This window comes from Myiozetetes cayanensis, unplaced genomic scaffold (genome assembly GCF_022539395.1).
Source record: "Myiozetetes cayanensis isolate MyiCay16 unplaced genomic scaffold, myiCay2020 scf1, whole genome shotgun sequence".
Classification (NCBI taxonomy): Eukaryota; Metazoa; Chordata; class Aves; order Passeriformes; family Tyrannidae; genus Myiozetetes; species Myiozetetes cayanensis.
In genome coordinates, this window is record NW_026086604.1 from 73,803,033 (window position 1) to 73,825,053 (window position 22,021).

Below are 22,021 nucleotides of genomic sequence, written 5' to 3' on the forward strand. Positions count from 1 at the left end.
GCTGCAGACCCCCGCCTCGGGGCACGGCCGGGGCGAGCCGAGCAGGGCTGGAGGGCAGAGGGGCTGGGGCTGCACGGAGAAGTGCAGGGGGCCGAGCCAGGGGGCGGCCCGTGGGGCGCTCCGATGGGATTCATCGTGGAAGGCAGGGCAACAGCGGCCAGGGGAGACCCCGTGCCGGGCGCTGTGTCTTTAAAGGACGGGGCCGCTCTGGGCTCCATCCCCCCCTCCCTCTCTCCATTCTCCATCCCCTCCCTCCTCCTGGCCCTGCGGCTCTGGGCGCCGGGAGGAGGCGCCTGCCGCTAACAAAAGTCTGCGGCGGAGGCTCTTTTTTTTCCCCTCCGCGAGCAACAAGTGGCTGTCGGCGGCCTCCCGGCGGAGGCGACAACAGCGGCAGGGCTGCGAGGAGGACCAGGAGGAGGAAGGCGGAGCGGCGCTGAAGCATCGCAGGAGCCCCAGCGCCGGCCGCGGGGCGGTAGGAGCAGCGCCCGGAGGTCGTCCCGCCCGTCCTGCTTGTGGATTATAACTGGAGCCGCCTCCCTTGTCCTGACACCCCGGCTGGAAACCGGGGCGGGGAGGGCACCCCGAGACATCGTATTTTTGATTCCTTTTTTTTTTTTTTTTTTTTTTCTTTTTATCTTTTTGGATGGGGGAAGGGAGGGTGTCGGCAACCCGAGAAGAAATGGAGGAAGTTACAAGGCTGCTTTGAACGTGTCGCCGTGAAAACTCTTAGGGGCTCTTCCCGCAGCACTGCCGCAGGGCTCCACTCCATCGCCCGCGGTCGCTCGGCGCCCCGGGGCAGCAATGCTGAGCGGCGGCGTGGGAAAGCGGCGACGAGCATGAAGCCGGCAGGATGGGCGCGAACAATGGCAAGCAGTACGGCAGCGAGGGTGAGTGGAGGGGGGCGGGAAGAGGGGTGCTGGAGTAGCAGCGGGAGTCGTCCCGGCCGGAGACGGGGGTGACCGGGCGGGGAGTCAGTCCACTCTCCGGTCGGGACGATCCACAACACAGTCCTCGGGCTCCCGCTGCGCTGCGTCCCTCAAACACACCCTTAATTTTTTTTTTTTTTTTTAAATTCCTCTAGATGAGGCTTAAGTGCTGTCTCAGTTCATGCTGTTGGGGCAGCGGTGCGCCTTGCGATGCGAAGGCAGCTCAGGGGTTATGGCAGCGTTAACTTTGCTAAAAACTTGTAGAGCGCTCTTTGTAATCCTATTCTAGTCGTCTTTATATCCCAGGATTCTTATATTATGCAGTATGGTATATGACTGCTTCCTGTCTGAACAGAAAGAAAAAAATTAACCCCGGCAAGGGTTGGGGGGAGAGTTAATGTTCTCCAGCTGTTATCCATACATTGTACTCCTGCAATTTCGCTTCAGTGGAACTTTAGCGGGTTTGGTTTTAGATATACAGGGCCTGATTCGTTCTTGTGGAAACCTATTAGTCTCGCCGGAGTTGCATCAGGGATGAATTTCAGCTGCTTTGCTGCTGGTGTGAAGGACTACTGGAACAGTCAGCTGGTGTCAGGCAAACCAATGGCAACTACAGAAAGTTTGTCTTCCTGCCAGATAGTTTTAAGCTTTCTTTAACTTCTAGCTATCTTGTATATGTGTTGTCCTGCAAGTATTTAGGCAACTTTATAGGAAAAATGACTTCTCCTCGAAATATTGGGCAATCCTATAGGATCACCACCACCTCCTCCTCCCTTTATTTTGTTGTCGTTGAGGGTTTGTAGGTGGAGCGAGGGAGGTGGTCCTCAGGTCTGCTCCATTCGTTGGGAGTTCAGACGGCAATTGCCAAATAATACACTTCTGGCATCCAAAATATGCATTGAGATTGTGAAAAGGAAAGGGGGAAAACACCACTTTCAGGGCAGATTCCATAGTTTCTTTCATTTATTGCCTAATGAGCTCTGCTTTGTGAAGAGTTGAAGGAGTCAGAAGCTTTGAGCTATTCTTGCTACTGTGGGGTTTCATTCACTTGATACCATCACCAGAATAACTTCTGCATATATGGGGTGAACCTAGAAGTTGCAATCCTCTTTGGATTCCTTCTGAGAAGGGAAATCTTACTTTTTCACCCGAGTTGAAAGGATGAGTGTTGATAGTTCTGGTCACTTGCAAAAAAACTGTGTTACTGAGGGGCGTTTACCTCAATGATAGGAAGGTGTGGATGCATCTCCGAGCTTTCTTGTGAATTGTGCTCACTTAAGTAAATGTACAACTTTTGGGAACGAATGTGACTCACATTGAGTCTTTTGCAGCCCTTAGTGAAGGGAAGAAGAGCTTTACTGTTCCCCAACTACCTGATAGGGACTGTGAGGAAAAGGAGGATTGGGCAACTAGGGTGTTCTTAATTCACCCCTCTCCTCCATTCAGAGTGGAGATTGGATCCTGGGAATGCAGACAATATGTGGGATATTAATCTTCGTACACACCATTACCTGTGTTGAAAAGTAGGGAGAAGAATGGTTTTAAAATAAAATAAAAAAAAATCCCAAACCTCATGGCCAAAACTTTGATCTTCCAGTTTAGGTAACTTTTCCAAGGCATCACAAATGTGCTTATAGATCTGTGTTTCTTGGCAACTCCTATGGATCATCAACTACTGAGAAACGTTGAGAAGCTCTTGTTTGCTACTTTCTCTCTGGGTGATGGAGAGGAGTACGAATCAAAAAGTGATTGAAGAGACCTTTTTTCACCTAGGGCTTTTGGTGCCTTTGACAACTGAACTGTTTAAGTGCTGTAACACTTTACTCTTCAGTAGGAAGTGAATGTGATCCCCGGTGGAGGGGCAGCACTCTGAGGAATCGCCCAGTTGCTGTGTGCTTTAAAAGCAACCTGAATATCCGGGTGGAAGTTCTCAGAGTGGCGTCTGTGGCACATACTTTGCAGCACAGTGGGCATTGTAGGCTGATGTTGTACTACGATGTGCCATTTTAGGGATGGAGAAAAGTACCTTTGTTAGCTGAGTTTCTTGAATGCTGTTTTCTCTTTTGCTGCTTGCTGATACCTTAAGTGAGATTTCAGGAAGACAACTTCAAATGGTTTTTAAAATGGCTGCTGTTTTTCACAGGGCCTTTCCATCCACTGTGGAACTACAGAACATCAGGAATTTGCCCAAATTTTTTCTCATCTCAAAGCTGAAGAGATAGGGCAAGGAGAGCTCCTGCTTAAGATAAAACTTTTAAATCAGGAAATAACCTTTATTACTAGGAAATTGGGTGTTACATGAATTGCTGCATTGTTACACTGATGAATCACTAAACAGGGTTTGTTTGTGTTTTTTTTTTTTTTGAAATTGACATACGTAGTAATCTCAGACAGCTAAGTGGGACTTACCACATAAAGGCAGTACAGTGTAGTTTATTTATTTCCTTGTCCAAGGCTTTATTGAATAGAATTTTATTGGAAGTTACAATTGTCAAGATGCACAGGAAAGTTGATGTTTGAGGAGTCCAAAATTTGTTTACAGAGTCTGATGAATCATTTCCTGCACCTTTGAATATATTTGTTTTCCATTAATTTAATTTTCTAATGCAGGCTAAAACTTACTCTGAATGAAGTTTAAATGTGAATAACATTGCTTATCTGAAAAATCATGTCATGCAAATGGGATATGAACATAACACTCTTTTTTAAAAAAATACAACATACCATATTTTGTTTACAGGAGCTTACCTCTTTTAAAAAGTAAAATACTCAGTATAAATTTACTAGTTTTCATTTGGACTTTTAAAATACTTTTTCTAAGGCAGATTTTTTTCTGGAATTTTCTTTTTCCTAAAAAAAATATGGAACTTGAGATTTCAGGCTTGTTGTAGTATGCAGTAGGTACAGACTGAAGTGTTTAAGCTTGAAATTAGTCTTTCTGAATGTGTTTCAGCGGTTGTGTTTCAGTAGCACTACCAATGCTAATAGATCACTGGAGCAAGAAATCTATTTTATCATGGAAATAGTATTTCTAAAGCACTGGAAATGTATCATCAGTTACCTTAGAAAGAGTGCTTATTGCTGTCCTTTCCTTTCTTACCATGGGGATAAATCATTCACCTTTCTGTCACTGCTTTAGTTCTTTGCTTGTTTTTAAATAAGGGGAGGCCTTGTGTCTGATAGTGGAAGGAACAGCTTTTTGTTGTAGAACCTATCAAAAGTCAGGTGTTTGTTTAAGGACCTCTCTTAAAATGCAGTGCTGTTGCAGCTGACCCAACAAGACACTTTTCATCATCACAGGTAAGGGGACTGAGTTGAGATATGTTGCCCTTTAACTACTGCCAAGCTGATCAGCCACCTTGGCAGTTGCTGTTTGTACTTTGCTGGGTGCTGTTTCTGTAATGCTTCTGCCCAGAATAACCTTATTACCTGGGCACAAGGCTGGGCGGGAGCTGACTGTAGTGCCAGCTGGTGGGACGGGGACCAGCTGACATCTGCCAACTTTCTTTGGGAAAGTACTGGATTCTGCACCTGGGATGGGGCAACCCTGGATGTTTGTACATACTGGGGAATGAGATGCTGAAAAGCAGTGCCATGGAAGGGGACCTGGGGGTCCTGGTCAACAGCAAGTTGAATCTGAGTCAGCAGTGCCCTGGCACCCAGGAGGGCCAACCGTGTCCTGGGGGGCAACTGTGTCCAGGCACAGCATTGCCAGCCAGTCAAGTGAAGGGATTGTCCCACTCTGCTTTGCACTGGTGCAGCCTCACTTTGGATATTGTGTGCAGTTTTGGGCCCCACAATATAAAAAAGATATAAAGCTACTGGAGAGTGTCCAAAGGAGGGCAAAAGGATGGTGAAGGGTCTTGAGGGGAAGCCACATGAGGAGTGACTGAGTCAGTTGGCCTGTTCAACCTGGAGGAGACTGAGGGGAGACCTCATTGCAGTCTACGATTTCCTTGTGAAGGGAAGAGGAGGGATAGGCACTGATCTCTTCTCTCTGGTGACCAGTGACAGGACCTGAGGAAATGGCCTGTGGTTGTGTCAGGGGAGGTTTAGGTTTGACATGAGAAAAAGGTTCTTCACTCAGAGGGTGGCTGGGCAGTGCAACATGCTTCCCAGGGAAGTGGTCACAGCACCAAGCCTGATAGAGTTCAAGAAGTGTTTAGATGATGCTCTCAGGCACATGCTGTGGCTCTTGCAGATGGTCCTGTGGAGGGCCAGGAGCTGGACTCGATGATCCTTGTGGGTCTCTTCCAACGCAGCATATTCTGTGAAAAGGTAAGTGGATGCTGTCCCTCTTAGCACCTGAGGAAGTTTCTCATCCACAAGGGGAGGACTTTAAAACTGCAGGCTTCTGTATTATAAGGAAATTGGCTTTGTGATGTGGGTTGGAGGAACAACCTGTGTTCATTTGTATGAGGGGAATCTGTAGCATTGGGGTGCAAATGCTGCTTTGCAAAACAACCATAACTTTTCAATAGTTGTCTTCTTCCCAAGTGACTTCTTCATTAAATTGAGACAGGAGAACCAGTCAAATTTGAGAGGAGCTAAATAATGGTACAAAATTTTGATAGTACCAATGTTCAGATCTTATGAAGGGATATCTTTTTTAGTAAGTTAGTTGTCCAGAATCCTGTAGTTGTTGATGAAACTTTCTTTGGATATTTGCTGCACTTACTTCTTCCAGAAGCTGGTCTAGAGAGGATTGGTGACAGTGCAGCAGCTCCAGTTGATCTGAAATGTATCGTGAAAGACTTGATGTAGTACAGCAGCCTGGTGCTGTGGAGAACAGGGGATGGCAAGGGAGAAATAGATGAAATGGCAGCTTAGACAAGGAAATCAACATCCTTTCTGTATCATAAGCCTTGCTGAGAAACTTTTTTCTTTTTTTTCCTCTTTGAATCTCAATATTTAATTTGGTAAGAGTTTAAAGCAAACTCTTTAGGAATAACTTAAACTCAGTTCTTGTTTTGAAAATATTCCTTCTCCAGATTTTTATTTGTGGTGGTTTCTGTTCACAAACCACTTCGAAGGAAAATTCCTGTGTAGATCCCAGTGTCCTGTAAAGTAAGCACCAGCAGGGAAACCTGCCTCTGTCATGGGATATAGTTCTACAAAGCACAGGCAACATGGTTCACAAAGGTAGCTTTAATTATGTGTGACATGGTGTACAGTAGCTAAAACTATCTAGGGATTGCCAGCATATTGCACTGTGGAGAAATAGGTCAGTCTGTGTTCATTTTGGAGTATGTTACTCTCTTAAATCCCTTCCTTCAGCACGGGAAAATGGTTGAGGTCTACATTATAGACCTAAGCTTTCAAACTTGTGTCCTTTTTCTTGAAGGTGCCATTGGACGGTAACTCCTTGTGAATGCTGCCTTTCGTTTCAAACTAGATCTCTGCTAATCCAGTGAAGACGTGTTCTGACCCATCTGATGTTGTGTCTGGAAATCTTTTAAATCCGAAAGTCCTGTCATTCAGGACCTATAGATTTTTGCATATGTTAGGATTTGTTTCCCTATAAAGTATTGCTGGATTTACTTCACTTGTAGTGCTTGTGTCAGCTGTGAAGAATGATATAACATGCTAGTCTTGCACTAGAGAAACAGTATTAGTGATAGGTAAGCTAATTTGTTCAAAGAGTTGAATCATAATCATTTACCAGTTATTTACACTGGTTGTTAGAATCTGTGAAGCCTCACAGGACATTTTAATGAGGATGAGGGGGTGGGAATGGCAGCAAATTAACTTTTACTGCATTATTTAATTACAAAATTGTGACATGTCCTGGACATGTCCCTGTGTACTGCATCTTCATTAGCAAGGACAGTTTATCACTTTGGTATTAATTTTTTTCTACCCCATAACTTTTCCAGAGTCAAGTGAAGAGTCTCATCAAGTTGGGTTCTAAACAGTTCCTGGGCTGTGCTTTTTTTTCCTCACTTTGTTTTGATGTCTGGGTTGTATTTACACATTACTGTTTGACATGTTAAACCCTGGTGTCTCTACTATTCTGATCTTCTCTTAGGTGATCTGTTTAGGTAATGTATCTTACTGCTCTCACACAAGTATCTTTTTTTTTTTTTTTTTTTGTTCTGGCAGGGCTAGTCTTCTTTCATACACCTCCCTAGTGTGTGAGAGCTGCAGTTGAACCTTAGCACATGCTGCAGGACTACTGTAAATAACGTGGTGCTACTCAATGGTGCTTTGTGTGTTGCTCTTGCCATTTATGTGATTGTGTTCTGCATTTTGGTGCTTGGCCAGGGTTGGTTCTTGCATTTTACCTGTGGCTGGATTTCACTCTCCTACATTCAGAGCATTGAGACTTGCCTCTTAACAATAAGATTGGGACAGGAAGTATGGCAATATTCAAAGTGTCAATCCTTCAAGCAATGTCTTTTTTTTTTTAGAAGTGGGTTTGTACTTTGACAGCGGCCAACTGCTGTTAATGGAAAGTAATCTTCAGAAATGCTGCTTATAATACTCATTTTTTGTGTAACTGTCAGCTGAGCAATGCAATATGATTGTGTGTCTGTGTGTTTACTCAGTTTGTCTCCAAAAAGTAAATTTACTCTAAGCTCAGTGCTTATGTTGCATGTTGTTGTCCAGATCACATGGCAGTGGCAGGAGGAGGGTTGGACACAGCACTTAACTGAGCTGCTGTGCTGGTCATAATACAGAATTTTCTTTTCTGAAAAGTGAACTGCCTGTGTGTGTATTCAAACATGCGTGTTTATACACACACGAAGCTACAGATTTGTGGGGGATTTAAGCTTTAAGAAGTTGCTAATGTTATTGATAGCTTTTTAGACAATAACTTAGTGGCTAAGGTGCATGTTATTTCATAAAATGCTATTCTTTCATCACACAGTTCTGGGGTAAGGGAGAGTCTCTAATTATTTTACTATTTTGTTAATAGATAGAAGCTAACTAACTGTACTCTAAGAAGTTTTCGTTGACTTGGATGGTAGCTTTGCTTGGTGCAACATTAACTGGGTACTCTTCTGTACATTTTAAAAAATTGTTAACTTGGTGCCAGTCAGGAGCCTGAATAAACTTTGCTGGGGATGCGTGACAGGGAAAGTTTCCAGCAGACCCATCTCAGTAGGAGTCCAGGACTTGCACATCCTAGTCCTTCTTTTACACACACCCCATAGGCATGGAAGGACATGAGATTGCTTTGGTAGGTTTCCTAAACTGAAACAAGTAGGTTTTTTTTCTTGGACATTCTCAGACTAAATTGGGCTTCAGTACGGATTTTACGAAGTGGATACTGTATCATTCTTTGGGGGCTGGGGAATCAAAATGTATTCAGAATTGGATGTGTGGTTTTAGGTCTAAACTGTTAACCCAAAAAAACTCCTGAGCGAATTTGGTTTTCTGGCAGTTTCAGTCCTTTGACCACTTCTGGATTCCTCACTTCTGTGAACAATTCCTAACTAGGAATTGGTTTGCTTCTTTGTGGGTCTTGTTTGTTTTAGGAAAGTGATTGGCAGAAGGCAGTGGATGACATTTGAAGGTTGAAATGCATGAGTGGTTTATTTCTGCTCTTTGTCTTATAGTCAGCTATGCCTGTATTTTTTAATACAGGACATGTGCTTTGCTAAATTAGGGCAGCTATTTCATTAAGGAGTACAAACCTTCAAAAGCTGAAAAATGAGTGGTGGGCTGCCAGTAATATCTGTTATTTAATGATAAGAAAAAGAAATATGCAACATTTTCTGTATGTATAGGTGTGCAACTTGTGATTGGATAGACGAGCTGCAGGACTTTGTTATTTAAGTAGCATTTAGATTGAGTGCTAGTAGTGTTGTTCCCGATCTTGTGGGAAAAGCTAGTAGTTCTGTCTGATAATACCCCTCATTTTAGTTCCAAGTCTACCTGTGTGCCTTCTAGCGTAGACTTTGCATTGAGGACAGTTTTATGTGAGACCTCCTGAGAGGAGTTGAAACATAAAGGAGGTGTTATCATCCTGATGTTATGTTTCAGTTGGCTGTGTTTGAACAGGTATTTAAGGAAAGGTTTCCAACTCTGTGCCAGTATCCAAACTCAACAAAAGTAGTTTCCTGGCAAAGTAGGTCTCTTCACGCTATACACTTTTGTGACCTTGGCCTTAAACAAGTAAATTGGGAAAAATTGTACCACTTGGAGTTTTTTTTACCCTCTTTTACCCTGCTTGGAGTAAAGCAAGCAACAGGAAGCTCTCTTTCATGCCCATGTTTTGAATCAGGAAATTCCTGTCTGCAACACATAAATTTGTCATATCAATACCTTAAATTATGTGACACTTTTCTTTCCCAGGGATTTGTGTACAAACGAGTGTAATAGCTGCAGGAATGCTATACTGAAGTCTTCCCAAGCAGCATACTAACTTGGAGGAAGGTGTTTAAATACTCTTTTCAGTGAATCTATTTTAAAATTATCTTCCTCAATTTCCTTCTTTGTTCCCATTAAAAAAAAAAAAACAAAAAACACATTAAATTTGCAGGTGGTATTATAAAAGGATCAGTTACGAGGTCAGGATGTCAGTTTTTAAAAGAAAGAAGAGATGCCAGAAACACTGGAATAATATCATTGATAATTAATTAGAAAGAACCTCTTTTGATAAAGAGTCACACAGCCTTGTTTGACAGTAAAAGGAGAATTTGGATCAAGCCTAGCTGTCATATTATAGGTATAATCTTGTCAGTTTGTGGGGAGCCCAGACTTTTATTGCTTGTATGACTGCATGCATTGTGGAGAAGCAGGCCATCTATTTAAAGCTCTGATAATATTTTGTTGCCAGATTGCACACAATCCTCTTTCTATGTAAGACTGCATGGAATAGAGAATACTTGGAGGGATTTTTTTCTTAAATTGTATAATAATTACTTACCATGAGTATTTTGCTTAAATCCTGTCCTTGAGAGATCGTAATGCTATTGTGGGAACTCATGAACAGAAAGTGCATGTATTTGAGAGTTTCTTATGGTGCTTAAAATGAAATATGTTGTTGTTGTCACTGGTGCAATCAGGGTAGTACTTGATCTAGTTCCCCAGTAGGGCAAGACAAAAGGCAACAGCCGGTACCAAGAGAAGTACTGAATAGATCTGTTATTCTTTCCTGTAGTACCTGGTAAAACGTATTTCTATTCTCCGTTTGCCATTTGCCTTTTTTCTGACATTTTATAAGGATTTTGCTCGTGACATTGACATGGGATCATAGAGTAGTTTGGGCTGGGGGAGGACCTTTTAAATGTCATTTACTCCAACTCTGCTGCAATGAGCAAGGACATGTTCAACTAGATCAGGTTACTCAGAACTCTGTCCAATCTGATCTTCAGTGTTTGCAGGGATGTGGTATCCACCACCTCCCTGGGCAACCTGCTCCAGGTGTTTCACCACTGTCATTGTAAAAAATTTTTTCTTTATATCTAGTCTAAATCTTTTAGTTTAAAACCATTAACCCTGGTGCTATTGCAACATGCCCTGCTAGGAAGTCTGTCCCCATCTTTCTTATAAGCCTCCTTTTAAGTAATGAAAGGCTGCAAAGGTCTTCCTGGACCCTTCTCCAGGCTGAATAACCCCAACTCTTTCAGCCTGCCTTCATAAGAGAGCTGCTCCAGCACCCTGATAATTTCTGTGGTTCTTCTATGGACTTGCTTCTTTTCTGTGCTGTGGTCTCCAGAGCTGGACGCAGTAGTACAGGTGTGGTCATGCACTAAGATGATGGAAACAATAAGCTATTGCTGAAATATGTGGTGAAAATTATTGATTTACTGTTACAACTCATGCTTTCAGAATTTTTGGAACTTTGGGATATACTAAGAGGCATAAAAAAAAGCCTCGAAGCATGAGGATTTCAATTCCAATTATGCGTGCTAAGCTGAAGCTAAGAGTGTGCTCTTTATGTGAAGAAGATCTAGTAGCTGACCTTTCTTCTCAAGTTCATGTATGATTGTACTCTTTTGTAGGCAACAAACTTGGAGGTTCTCATCTTCTTTTAGCAGGGTTTGAGAACATAGGTGCTCTTACTGCAGAGCCTCTTGCTGAGAATTTTTCTTGTTCTGGAATACTAGATTGCCAGTGGAGATCTGTAGAGACAGTAAAATTACATTAGAACATCTTCCAGTTAACTCCTGGCCATATCTCAATGTCTCTTATAGAGCCTGAAGTACACATGTTGGAAGAGGCACCTCTGGAGATCTCCAAACCAACCCACTGCTCAAAACGAGGCCAACCAGAGCAGGTTGCCCAGAACATTGTGCAGTCAGACCTTTTAGCACCTCCAAAGATGAAGATATTACAGTGTCCCTGTGCAGCCTGTTTCAGTCACCTGTAGATTTTAAAAGTAAAAAACCCAAAGCTTTAGTGTGCTAAGATGGAAATGCTTGCATTTAATTTTGTGCCCATTCCCTCTTGTCTGTTCACTGGCTGGTGCTGAGAAGAGTTTGTCTTCTTTACTCCACTCTCTCTTCTCTCCTGGTATTTTTACACATTGAAAAGATTCCATCTGAGCCCTCTCTTCTCCAAAGTAAACTCTCCTAGCTCTCTTAAGTATCTTCCTGCCTGGCAGGTTAGTCAGTTTTCAGTTTTGTTTCACTGTCCAGTTAGCTTCTCTGTGCTTCCTCTGTCTGCCTGTGAAGGTGCGATGGAAAACAAGAGTTGGAAAGTCTTCCTGAAGTCAGGACAGACCACATCTGCTGTACTCCCATCATTCACTGAGCCTGTTGTTTCATTATCAATGTCTGTCAGGTTGGTCAAGCATGACTTCCACTTATAAATCTGCGCTCTTGACTTCTGATCCCCTTCTTGGCTTGGAAATGTTTACTGGGAAGCTCTGTCAATTTTTCTTGGATTGAAGTGAGGCTGACCGACCTGTGGGTCCCTAGATTGTCCTCCAAGCCCTTCTAATGATAGGGACGTGATTTGCTTTTGTCCACTTCTCGGGAACCTCTTCTGATTGCCATGAGCTTGCTGAGATAATTGGGTGACCTTACCATGGCATTGGCCAGATCACACAGCCCTTAGAAGTGCATCCCATTATGTCTCATGAATTTGTCTGTCCAGTTTGTTTAAATGTTCTCTAACTTGATCTTCCTGTACTTCTACTGATTACTTAAGTTTAGAAAAAGTACTACCAGGCTTTCAGAAGCAATAGAGTTCAGCTGTAGCAAGTTCTGGCAGTTGTTAAGGCTGTATTACAGTAGTTGAGTATCTCTAAACAGTGCTCTCTAAACTTGTGTCTGCAACTGGTTTGGAGTTTTTCAACTGTAATTTATTTTTACCTTATATTATTAATGCTAAAAGTCTTCATTTCCACTGTGTAAAGAAACTCGCTCTTTCTCAATGGCTGCACTTTCTCTTGGCAGAGAACAGATAAAATAGAAGAATCCTCCTAAGAGTTGTGGTGGTAGAATCTGGCTCTGGGTTTTCTGTTGCTGTTTCTGGCAGCAGCAATGGCCTGTACTCTTATGAAAAGCTTCTTCAGTGGAGTTTTGCTTGTTTCAGTATCACATTTTTTTTTTCTCTCCTGGAAAATGAAGATTGTTGCTTTAATTAATAAAGAAATTGTATTAGTTATCATAAGAAATAATTTCTGCCATTTTCATACTGATGTAACCATGACTGGTAGAATATACAATAATCCTTATTCTGCTTAATGTAATTATTTACTTCTTTCCATGTGCTCGAGAATGAGATAAAAAAGGACTTAAAACCCTCATTTAAATTATGGTACAAGGGATAGGTTAGTATTCAGGTTTAGAAGAAATGGCTTAGTTTTTCTAAAAGAAATAATGAAATGTGATTGCTTTCAGAAGAAATTTAAGGCAATCACTGTTAGATGACATGGTTAATTTTTAATTCTCTAAAGTGCTAATGGATCCTTCTCAGTATAGAATCTTCTATATAAAGCTAAAGTCATGTACAACACAATGGGTTTGGGGTATTGCTGTGTCTTATGCTGCTTGGCAGTTGAATTTATGCTTTGGTTTCAGTACCAAAAAGCTATCTTTAGGTTAATTCAGTTGTTGACATTTGTTCTGTGTGGGACAGGAGGTAGCTTTCTAGAAGGGTGGAAGATTAAATGTCCTGTGACATATTAGGTCTATGAAAGATTTTGAGATCAGAGCTATATCCACAGTGCCTGAATTAAAACATTCCAACATAAGATTTTAGGGGCCATTTTTAAAAGGTTTTTCTTTCCGTTTGTATGTATAGACTAGACAGCATAGTCCAGTTTGAAGTTTTCTTTGGCATTCATTAGGCATGAGCAAAATACTTTGCTTATGTCTTCATTTCTCTTGGGAAATTATTGCTCTTTACTCCCCTGTGGGTGTATCTTTTGTTGCACTGCGTGGTTGTCTTTATGGATAAACATGAATACTTGTTGTGAGTATTTATTTCTCTTGCCAGGAACTACTGGAACAAAGGTGAATGTGAGACTTCCTCTCCCTCAATTACAATTACATTTTTCCCACTTTGACTCTGGTTTTAAGAGGCTCTATGTGAGAACCTATCTGAGAAACTGTCCAACTGTGAGTGGCCTTACAGTTTATCAAGAGGTAGTACAGAAATGTTGTCCAGGAATTTATTGATTCAAGTATTGTTTTGATTTAGGGCTTTGATGATAATGTAATTTGCTTCTCATCATGAAAGTACATAGGGTGTCAAGCTGTATTTGTGTCTCCAAGAGCTGAACTCTAATGACTGCCCAGCATCCTAAAAATGGTACATGTTTCTGTAGTGTGGATCAGGTAACAAAGTGGAATTGAACAACCTTATCACTTACCATTTTTTGAGCACAGAGTTGGCAGCAGAAGTTGTACACAGTGAATGTCGCACACCTATTCCTTTCTGGGTTTCCTGCTTTCATTTTGCCAGACCTCATCTTCTGTAGAAAATAAATTCTTGCTCTTCTGTGAATAAGAGGTTCTCCTGCCCTTCCCTCACCATGTTTGTCACTGAAGTGTTTCTTCATGAAGACTCTACATGAGCAAAAACATTCCTAGAAAGTGAAGTTTAGCTTCCCCAGGATTAGGATCTAAACCAGAACAAGTCTAGTCAGATGCAGAAGCCTTTCATGCAGCAGTTGGCTGTTAGTGGTTGTGTGGTTTGTCTGTTTGTGCCTTTTAAGCACCGATTAATCCTACCCCTGTTTTTCTCTGTTTTCTTCCTAATTGAGGTATTGGCACTCGGCTCAAAGGAATGTGGTTGGTGTTAATTGAGTCGTACTGGTAACAGCCTTGTTTCTAATACTTAACCATCCATGGTTTTGAGAAAACCTAAAACAAATTCTGAAGGATTCTGTAAATTTAGGAGGTATTTTCAAGCCAAGGCCAGGTCTCTAACTATGCACTTGGGAGAAGAAGAATCTTCACACAACTGTGCTTTAACCTGTACATTCTGGCTTATGGGTAGGAAGTGGGGTGTGAATGAAATCCCTGTAAAATCAGTAGAACTCATTCTTCCAAGTTTTTCTTTTAGCTGAATAAATTTTGTATATACTAAGATCTGAAAGTGGTGGTACATGGCTACTGGGCAGGCCTGTAAGGAGAGCCCTGAAGTCTGCTGGCTTATACCCAAAGCATCTGTTTAGTACAAGGTGAGTTCTTTTATCGTGCATGGTGAAGTGTTCAAGTGGATGGCATTGTCCAGAAATAATGAACATGTTGGAGTATAAAAACTCTCTGTAATGAATAGAATAGATCAAGCTCACCTATTGGTATGTAGTAATCTAACCCTGTAGTCCTAGATGGCTGATGAGGGAGGCTCCTTTGTGTATAAGTGTATAAGGTATATTTTGTGTATTTTTTGCTCCTTTGTGTATTTGTGTATAAGGTAAGGAAGGGCAGGATAGGGAAGAAAGAGGGAGGTGTCCCTGGAGTTCCTCAGTCTTTCTCACAAATCTTTAACTAATAGGAAGATGACCACACTTTAACAAGTGTGCTGTGTTTTGTTTTGGGGTTTTTTCACTTTTACATGACAAATCTGCTTTTGCTTTTCATGTTTGCAACTTGCTGAAGGTACAGGATGAGCAACATGAGAGCACAAGGGCAAATGCAAAGAATTCTTGGGATTTCCATTGCTTTCTATTCTCCTTTGATTTATCATGCTCTCCAGATACTGTGTGATAATGTTGCAATGCTGCTCTGCAGTACTTTTGCAGTCAGCTTTTTACAACTGTTCCATAAGCCCTTTGCAACTTCCATCTCTCTAGAGCTTTTACCTTTCCACAGGAGTAAAAAGTATGCATAGTTTCATCTTAGTTCTAGCAGGTTCTTCTCCTGCCTGGCATTTGATCTCTTTGAGGTTCTCTAGTGTTCAGTGAAAAATCTTTTTGTTGTGAGCAAGAACTGCTGCTATCCATTTTCCATCCTCATATGTTTGGATGTGTGTTGCCAGTACAGATTATTACTACTTGAATAAAGTAGGGTTGTAGGGGAATTGGGGACTGCTCTTTAGCTGGTAGCAATGGATGTCAAAATTAAGACAATAAAATTGTTCTACCTCTTCTCCTCTGCTCTACAAATGGCAGGCGCTCTAGGCTGATTTGAAAATGAAGATTGCTCCTTCACAGCATTTATTTGATTGTAACAACATATGAAGTTTTCTCTAATGTTCTCTTCTGCATCAATATCAAAATTAAGTTTGTTTGAGTTTTGAGAAATGAAGCTTATGTGCTGTGGCTGAGCTTATTGCCTCTGGAACCAGAGTTACTGCTTTTTAAATTTGGATCTTTTTTTAATAAGGACTTAGTATCTTTTTGTTTAAATCTTCCTTCATGGGAGGATTTGTTGGGGGAGTTGGATCTTAATATGCTAATTCTTGCATTCAGGTTTTGAGTTTGCCTGCCAAGCAGTTGATGATACTGATCCTGTGTTAATGATACCAAGATTGCAACACAAGTAAAACCGCTTTGCAGAAATCCAAAATGTATGATGAGAATAAAAAAACGTGAACAGCAGAATTCTTTAGGAAACTGGCCTTAATTTTAATTTCTATACATATATTAGATATATTATGTACTCATACTACATGATATTGTTGATATTTTGGCCTTCTTGTTTACAAGCATAGTGTATTAAAAAAAAAAAAGGCATTCACAACTTTCTTCAAACATCTAGTTCTTCTTAGTATATGTGCCAGGTTAGTGGAATTTCTAACATTTTAAGCTCTAGAATTCCTTTAAGAATCTTCAAAGAGTTTGTCAATCTGGTTCTAGTAAAATGGCTTTGAAGAGTTAAGGCTAAGAAAATGAATTTCAGTGTTCTGTGACCAGCACTGACTTTGTGATCTATGGCTTATTTCTGAAATACTTCCTTTGAGTAATTGAACTCTATTTTTGTTAATTATTTTAAACTAAAATGCGGTGTTTGGATAAGGACAGTCCAATGTACTATTGTGTCTTAAGAAGATGATACAAACAACCCAGCCCAAGTGATGTGAGAGTCTGGAAACCAGATCACTGTACTTTACTTGAAACTGTCTAGCCACATCGGTTACACAGGAAAGTCATTAAATCCTGGCTATCTTCTGAAATGCATCAGCTGACTCCTGATAATTCTAGTTGCCAGCAGACCAGAAATCAACTAATGGTATTTTTTATAAACTATTTACTGTAACAGTAACACTTTGTGTCAATATGTATTAATGTAGTGCATTGAATTGACCCAGTGAAATGTAACAACGCTACTCTTCTTTTTTGGTAAGGCTATGCTCTTTGGAAAGTTGGTGAATTAAAATTCTTTTACTGATATAATGTGTTCTTAGTTTGCTGCTTACCAGATGCAATAAGCTGAGTATTCCCCTGGAACTTTTTGTGGAATGTTCTGTGATGGAGGAGATAGGGATGCTGCATCTGAGCAGTGGCAGAGTAACTCCCATAAAGAAGAGCGGTGCAATGATGACTTTTGTGAACTTTAACAGATTTGTTGCTGTCTTCCATTTATTAAAAGACTTCTTTCCCTTTCCCAATAGGTAAAAAGGTGTTCAGTAGCTGAATATTATCTTTCCTGTTTGGCAATAGTCCAAGGCATCTCAAGGACTTGGCATATCAGGTCATTCTACAGTGCTTTCCAACTAAGTTGGAAAGATTATTACTGGTTTGATTTTTTTTTTTTTGAAGATTGACTCTTTGCTGTAGACATAAGAAAACTTCTCTGAAGAGATGGCATCAGTTGTGAACAGTAAATGGACAACTCTTCCTATCTGATGTTTTGTCATTGCTTTGTCATACAAAGATTTATATTGAAGAGTGATGGATTTATGATGTAGTAACGTTGTAAGGATAGATAATGCCATTTACATGAATGGCACAAAGGCTTTCAAAATTTTTTTAAAGAAAGCTTGCCACTTCAATTACTTCCTGTGCTATCTTGCACTGTGAACTGCTATGAAGCTCTGGGACAGTGTTAGGGACATTTAAGGATAGGTAACAAAGATGTTTTTCCAGGTAGGGCTTTGAATGTTTGAATGAAGTTGAAAACAAAATAGATAAGGAATACATTTAGAAGCTACCAAAGGAATTTGTTTGTAAATTTGTGTCAAATCTGGTATTATTCCTTCAAGAGTTGCTTTGCAGATTGTTTCTCTGCAGCTGAAAGCCAACTTCAATCTAAGATCAGTCTGGATTCACCTTAATGTGTTCTGAGAGATGAATATAGTTGGGTGTGTCTGATTCTCTGATCCTTGTAGTCAGTTAATCCAGTTGCCTGATGCCTTCTTGTAAAGTCTGACAACAATTCCTCACAGTTCAATAACTGTCTGCAAAACCAATAAAACCTTGGGTATGCTCCCTCGTGGAGATGGTTGGTAGCCACTGCTGCTTGACACTGTGCAGCTCAGCTACAGTTTTTTCTGTATTGGTGTAGTTCATAGTGTCCAGAAGTTTTTAATGTCCTGAAGAGTTTTCTATTACATGTCCTAATCACTTTTGAGTAAATTAAGAAGCTATTCTTCCCTTGTTTAGTGGCACGGTTGTCTCTTCAGATGAGTATTTCTCTTCTGGTGTGTGATTTTTGAGGAGAAGTGTGGGAGAGTGGGCACTGTGCATAAGAAATGCTTATGTTGTTTTGAAAATGCTTCTTGGGATCCAGACAAAAAGTAATGTCTGGAATATTTCTGTTTATTGTCTGTGAGAGGCACAGGAAATAGGAAAGGCCAACTAAATTATAGCAGCCAGCAAACTCCTCTGAAGCAAAGGAAAATTTAGGAGTAACAGAACTGGGCCTTGCTGCCCACTGGGTCTGTGTTGCACATTCCCCATAAATCTAGTGAGAGAACTGGATCAAGGCTGTTTCGTTCCAGAAAAGCTGAGGGGGAAGTGAAGCCAGAGTTTCAAAGCCAGTTTATCAACTAGAAAAGGGAGAAACCTCTGCTTCTCTCTCCCAAAATCTCCAAACTATGTAGGTGAGTTTCTCAAGTAGGTACAAAAGCTGCAGGCAAATTTCTAGGCAGGAATTTTTTTCCACTTTCACTTAGTAGAATAAATGGTCTTGATTTCCTTGTGCTAGTTAGAGTTGCAAATGATGGTGGAGGATGCTAAGCACAGATATGCTCTCTAACTGTGAGAAAATTGATGTAAAATACTGGACAATCCCATATTATCTCAACTAATTGGGAATCTCCAGTCTTGGCAAAACTTCTATGTTTCTGTAGAGATAAATTACCTGCCAGGTTTGAAACTTCCCTCTCCTCAAGGCAAAGTTGTTCGCATTTTCAGCATTCTGTTTTCTTGCAGCCTAAACTGTCCAAATTTTAGGTTAAACAGATGTGTGAAAAAAAAAATAAATCTGGGCATTTGGCCATAATAAACAAACCAGAATTGCTGCTTCTTTGAATGTTTAATGACAATAAAATAAATTGTTGCAAAGTACTTTATGCCTCATTTACAGCAAAGTACTACCTTTATTTTAAAATGGTGTTTGCACATGTGATATAAAAATGCTATTTAGACTTGAACATTTTTATTCTTGATTTGATATTGAACTCAAATGGTGATTGATTCCTTGGGATTCATTGGCATGTTTTCTGCTAACCCAAGACGGTACTCGACCTGTGAGAGTTTGCTGCTTTGAGACTACTTGCCTTCCTCTGTAACATGTGAGCATCTGAGTTTTTGTCCTTCAGAGCAGAGCTTTTTTGTATGGGCTCTCATCAGAGGGAGACTCTGCATGTTGTCTTGTTGTATTTCTGTCATAGAGGTAAACACTAATGCTTTGCTCCTGTCCTAACAAATGTTATTTATTGATTGTGCAGATGATGATCATCTCTATAGGCTCAGAACTCACGGTTTGTACAGTACTTCTTTGTGTCTGCCCTGATTTAAATTAAAATCTTAATGGCAGTTATCAACAGTGGCAGAAGTAGGAGTTGGAAGAAAGGGGCTGTATGGGCAAGATCACTCTCTCCAAAGATATTCCTTCGGAGTACATTTGTGCATAGCCAAAAATACACGAACTGGCTGAAACGAGATCCCTGTAGCCTGGTGTCCCATGCTTCGCAGTAAACCATAGTGACTTATGAAGATAGAAAAGTTTAATGCAATCACGTGAAGAGCTGATCGACAGAACCTGTGAGCTATACTTTGTGGTCATGACTGGTATCTGAAATAGGAAGGAGAGATACGTGGATGTGCTTTTCTTACTAGGTCTTCACTGCACCTTATTCAAAATACTACAATTCTCCTGGCTATGCTAATCAGTAGATGTGAAAAGCTGCAGTCATGTTTTGTGTTTAAAAGTTAAATCCTGCAAATTTTAATCATTCATCACTACAGTGAGCTGAAAATGTTTGTTTCTGACACCTTGTGGTTGAGCCTTAGAGCAGCAGCAATATGCAAAGTTTTGTTTCAGAGGATGAGTCTGTTTTTTCCTTGCTGTATGATCAGAATGGCCTGGTTTGGAAGGAAGCTTAAAGATCATCTATTTCCAACCCCTCGCTGTGGACAGGGACACCTTTTACTAGACCAGATTGTTCACAGCTCCATCCAACCTGACCTTGAACACTTCTGGGGATGCGGCATCCACAGCTTGTCCTGTCAGCCTGTTCCAGTGCCTTGCATTAAGAATTTCTTCCCTAATATCTAATCTAAACCTACTCTCAGTTTGAAACCATTTCCCCATGTCCTGTCACTACATGCCCTTGTAAACAGTCTCTATCTTTCTTGTAGGCTCCCTTGAAGTAGTAGAAGACCACAACTAGGTCACCCCAAAGCCTTCTCTTTTCCAGGCTGAACAAACCCTGTTCCCTTAGCCTTTTGATTTGACAGATGGACTGTTAGACAGACAGTGTTGCTAGCCCCATCCAGTAGTGCAGCCTTGTTGTGTGACAATGGATGAACCTATTGTGTGAACTCCTCTCAAGATGATAAAATGAACTGAAACTCCATGAAATTGCATTGAACTATTGACTATTCTAGGGGTTTGGAATTTTGTCATATGTATAGTACACTCTAACTGTTGGATTTATGGACCATAAGAAATAAAGCTGCTCTTTTCCAAGCTCTTCAGTTTTCCTGCATAAGCATTTTTATTGTTCATCTGTTTTCAATAGCTCTCAATAAGGGATGGGTTTTATAAACATTTTTACAGTAAAAGCTTTGAAGCATATAGTTATTTGAGTTCATCTTACCCTGAAATAGCCTTTTCTCAAATACTTTGCTCATATTACATGGGATTGCTAAGCCTGACTTGGTGGGTCCAACTGGGATGACTTTCACTGAGAATGACTTTACAAGTCTAAACCTCTGTTTGCATGCAGAAAGCTTGCTTGTTCTTCTGGAAGTCTCTATTTCAGAACAATTTCAGAACAATCTCTATTTCAGAGACTACCTTTAAAACTGAGGGTGAACATATAGTGAGAGCTAATCTACTTGCTGGATATAGCTGTAAGCCCCCTTACTCTTAGTTTGGTTTATACAGAGGAAAGGACATTTTCAAATGTAGTCTGTAATGGATTCCTCAGATCAGGTGAAGTACCATTGGAAAATCCATTTGTTGCTAGTATAACTGTCTGAACTGTGATACTCATCCTTATAGAATCTTTACATGGGAAAAAATTCTGTTGCTCATGGACATTGCTTTTTCAGCAAGTTTCTAAAGTTGATCTGGCCTGTGAATTTCAAATAACTTGTGCAGAATTCCTTTATGGACTTGAAGCCATTCCAGGGGTTTAAAAAATTGCAGGGTCTGTTTCCTCCTTGGTAAGGATAGAAGACAGGCAAATGGATACATTTACTGTCTGTGATTATTGGCAGAATTCTGCAAAAAGCAGATTTTGTAGCTTGATAACATCTCTGACTCAAAGCTGCCTAACTTGCATGTCTCTCTGTTTGTAATTATCTAATCCTGCTTAGGCTTGCTTTTCCTGAATACTGTTTTTTGTATGGTGAGCATTTCCTGCAATAGAGGACTAATACAAAAACTGAGGTCCTTTCCCATCACAAGGTAGGATGCTCCATATCTAAACAAATGTCTGGTAGTAATGGCTAAGTTTCTTCTGACTTATTCTTCAGTTTGTATTCCTCTTTGGGCCTAATGAGGACTGTTGCTGTCTTCTGGTCTATTCTCTTAAAAGAAGAATGCTAAGTACTCGAGATATTTTAGTTACTTTACTAAAAGATGAATACTGTCAGCATCTGCTCTTCTTACTCAAGGAGAGTTCTTGTTATTGACCTGTTTGTTCATGTTTTGTGTCTACTGGCAGTAACAGCTTCTGGTAGCTGGATGTCAAATACACGCAGACACGTCAACATGGCTCAGCTTCCTATGTCAGGCAATCAGTGTTAGTGCTCTGTATTAAATGGAGCAGCTTGGACATGGAAACACTGACTGTTCTGTGTGCCATGGCCCTCATCTTAAATTGGCAAACAGCTGTAAAAGCTGATTCAAATTGGGGGAAACTTACTTCAGAGAAACTTGTTCAGGGTAAAAAGAGAGGAAGCTTAGGCATGAGGAGTTTTTCATCTACGTATGTTGAATTGTAGGTATGCTGTTGATTTTGTAATTCTGGAAATACAGAAGCAATCCAACAACTTTTTAATTAAATGTCAGGTCTTTATTAAAAGCTAAAGTACTTGCATGATTTGCCAGTCATTGATTGATTCATATAGA

The 22,021-nt window shown here is 40.7% G+C and overlaps 1 protein-coding gene across 1 annotated transcript in view; it reads left to right on the plus strand.

Moving 5' to 3' along the window:
* Positions 1-414: 414 nt before the first annotated feature.
* The window catches only part of FBXL7 (F-box and leucine rich repeat protein 7), a 176,947-nt gene continuing 155,340 nt past the window's right edge, over positions 415-22,021 (plus strand). Inside the window, exon 1 of the mRNA XM_050319658.1 lies at positions 415-887. Within this exon, the coding sequence (XP_050175615.1) occupies positions 851-887 (37 nt within the window). The 5' untranslated portion in view covers positions 415-850. The remainder of the gene's footprint in view (positions 888-22,021) is intronic.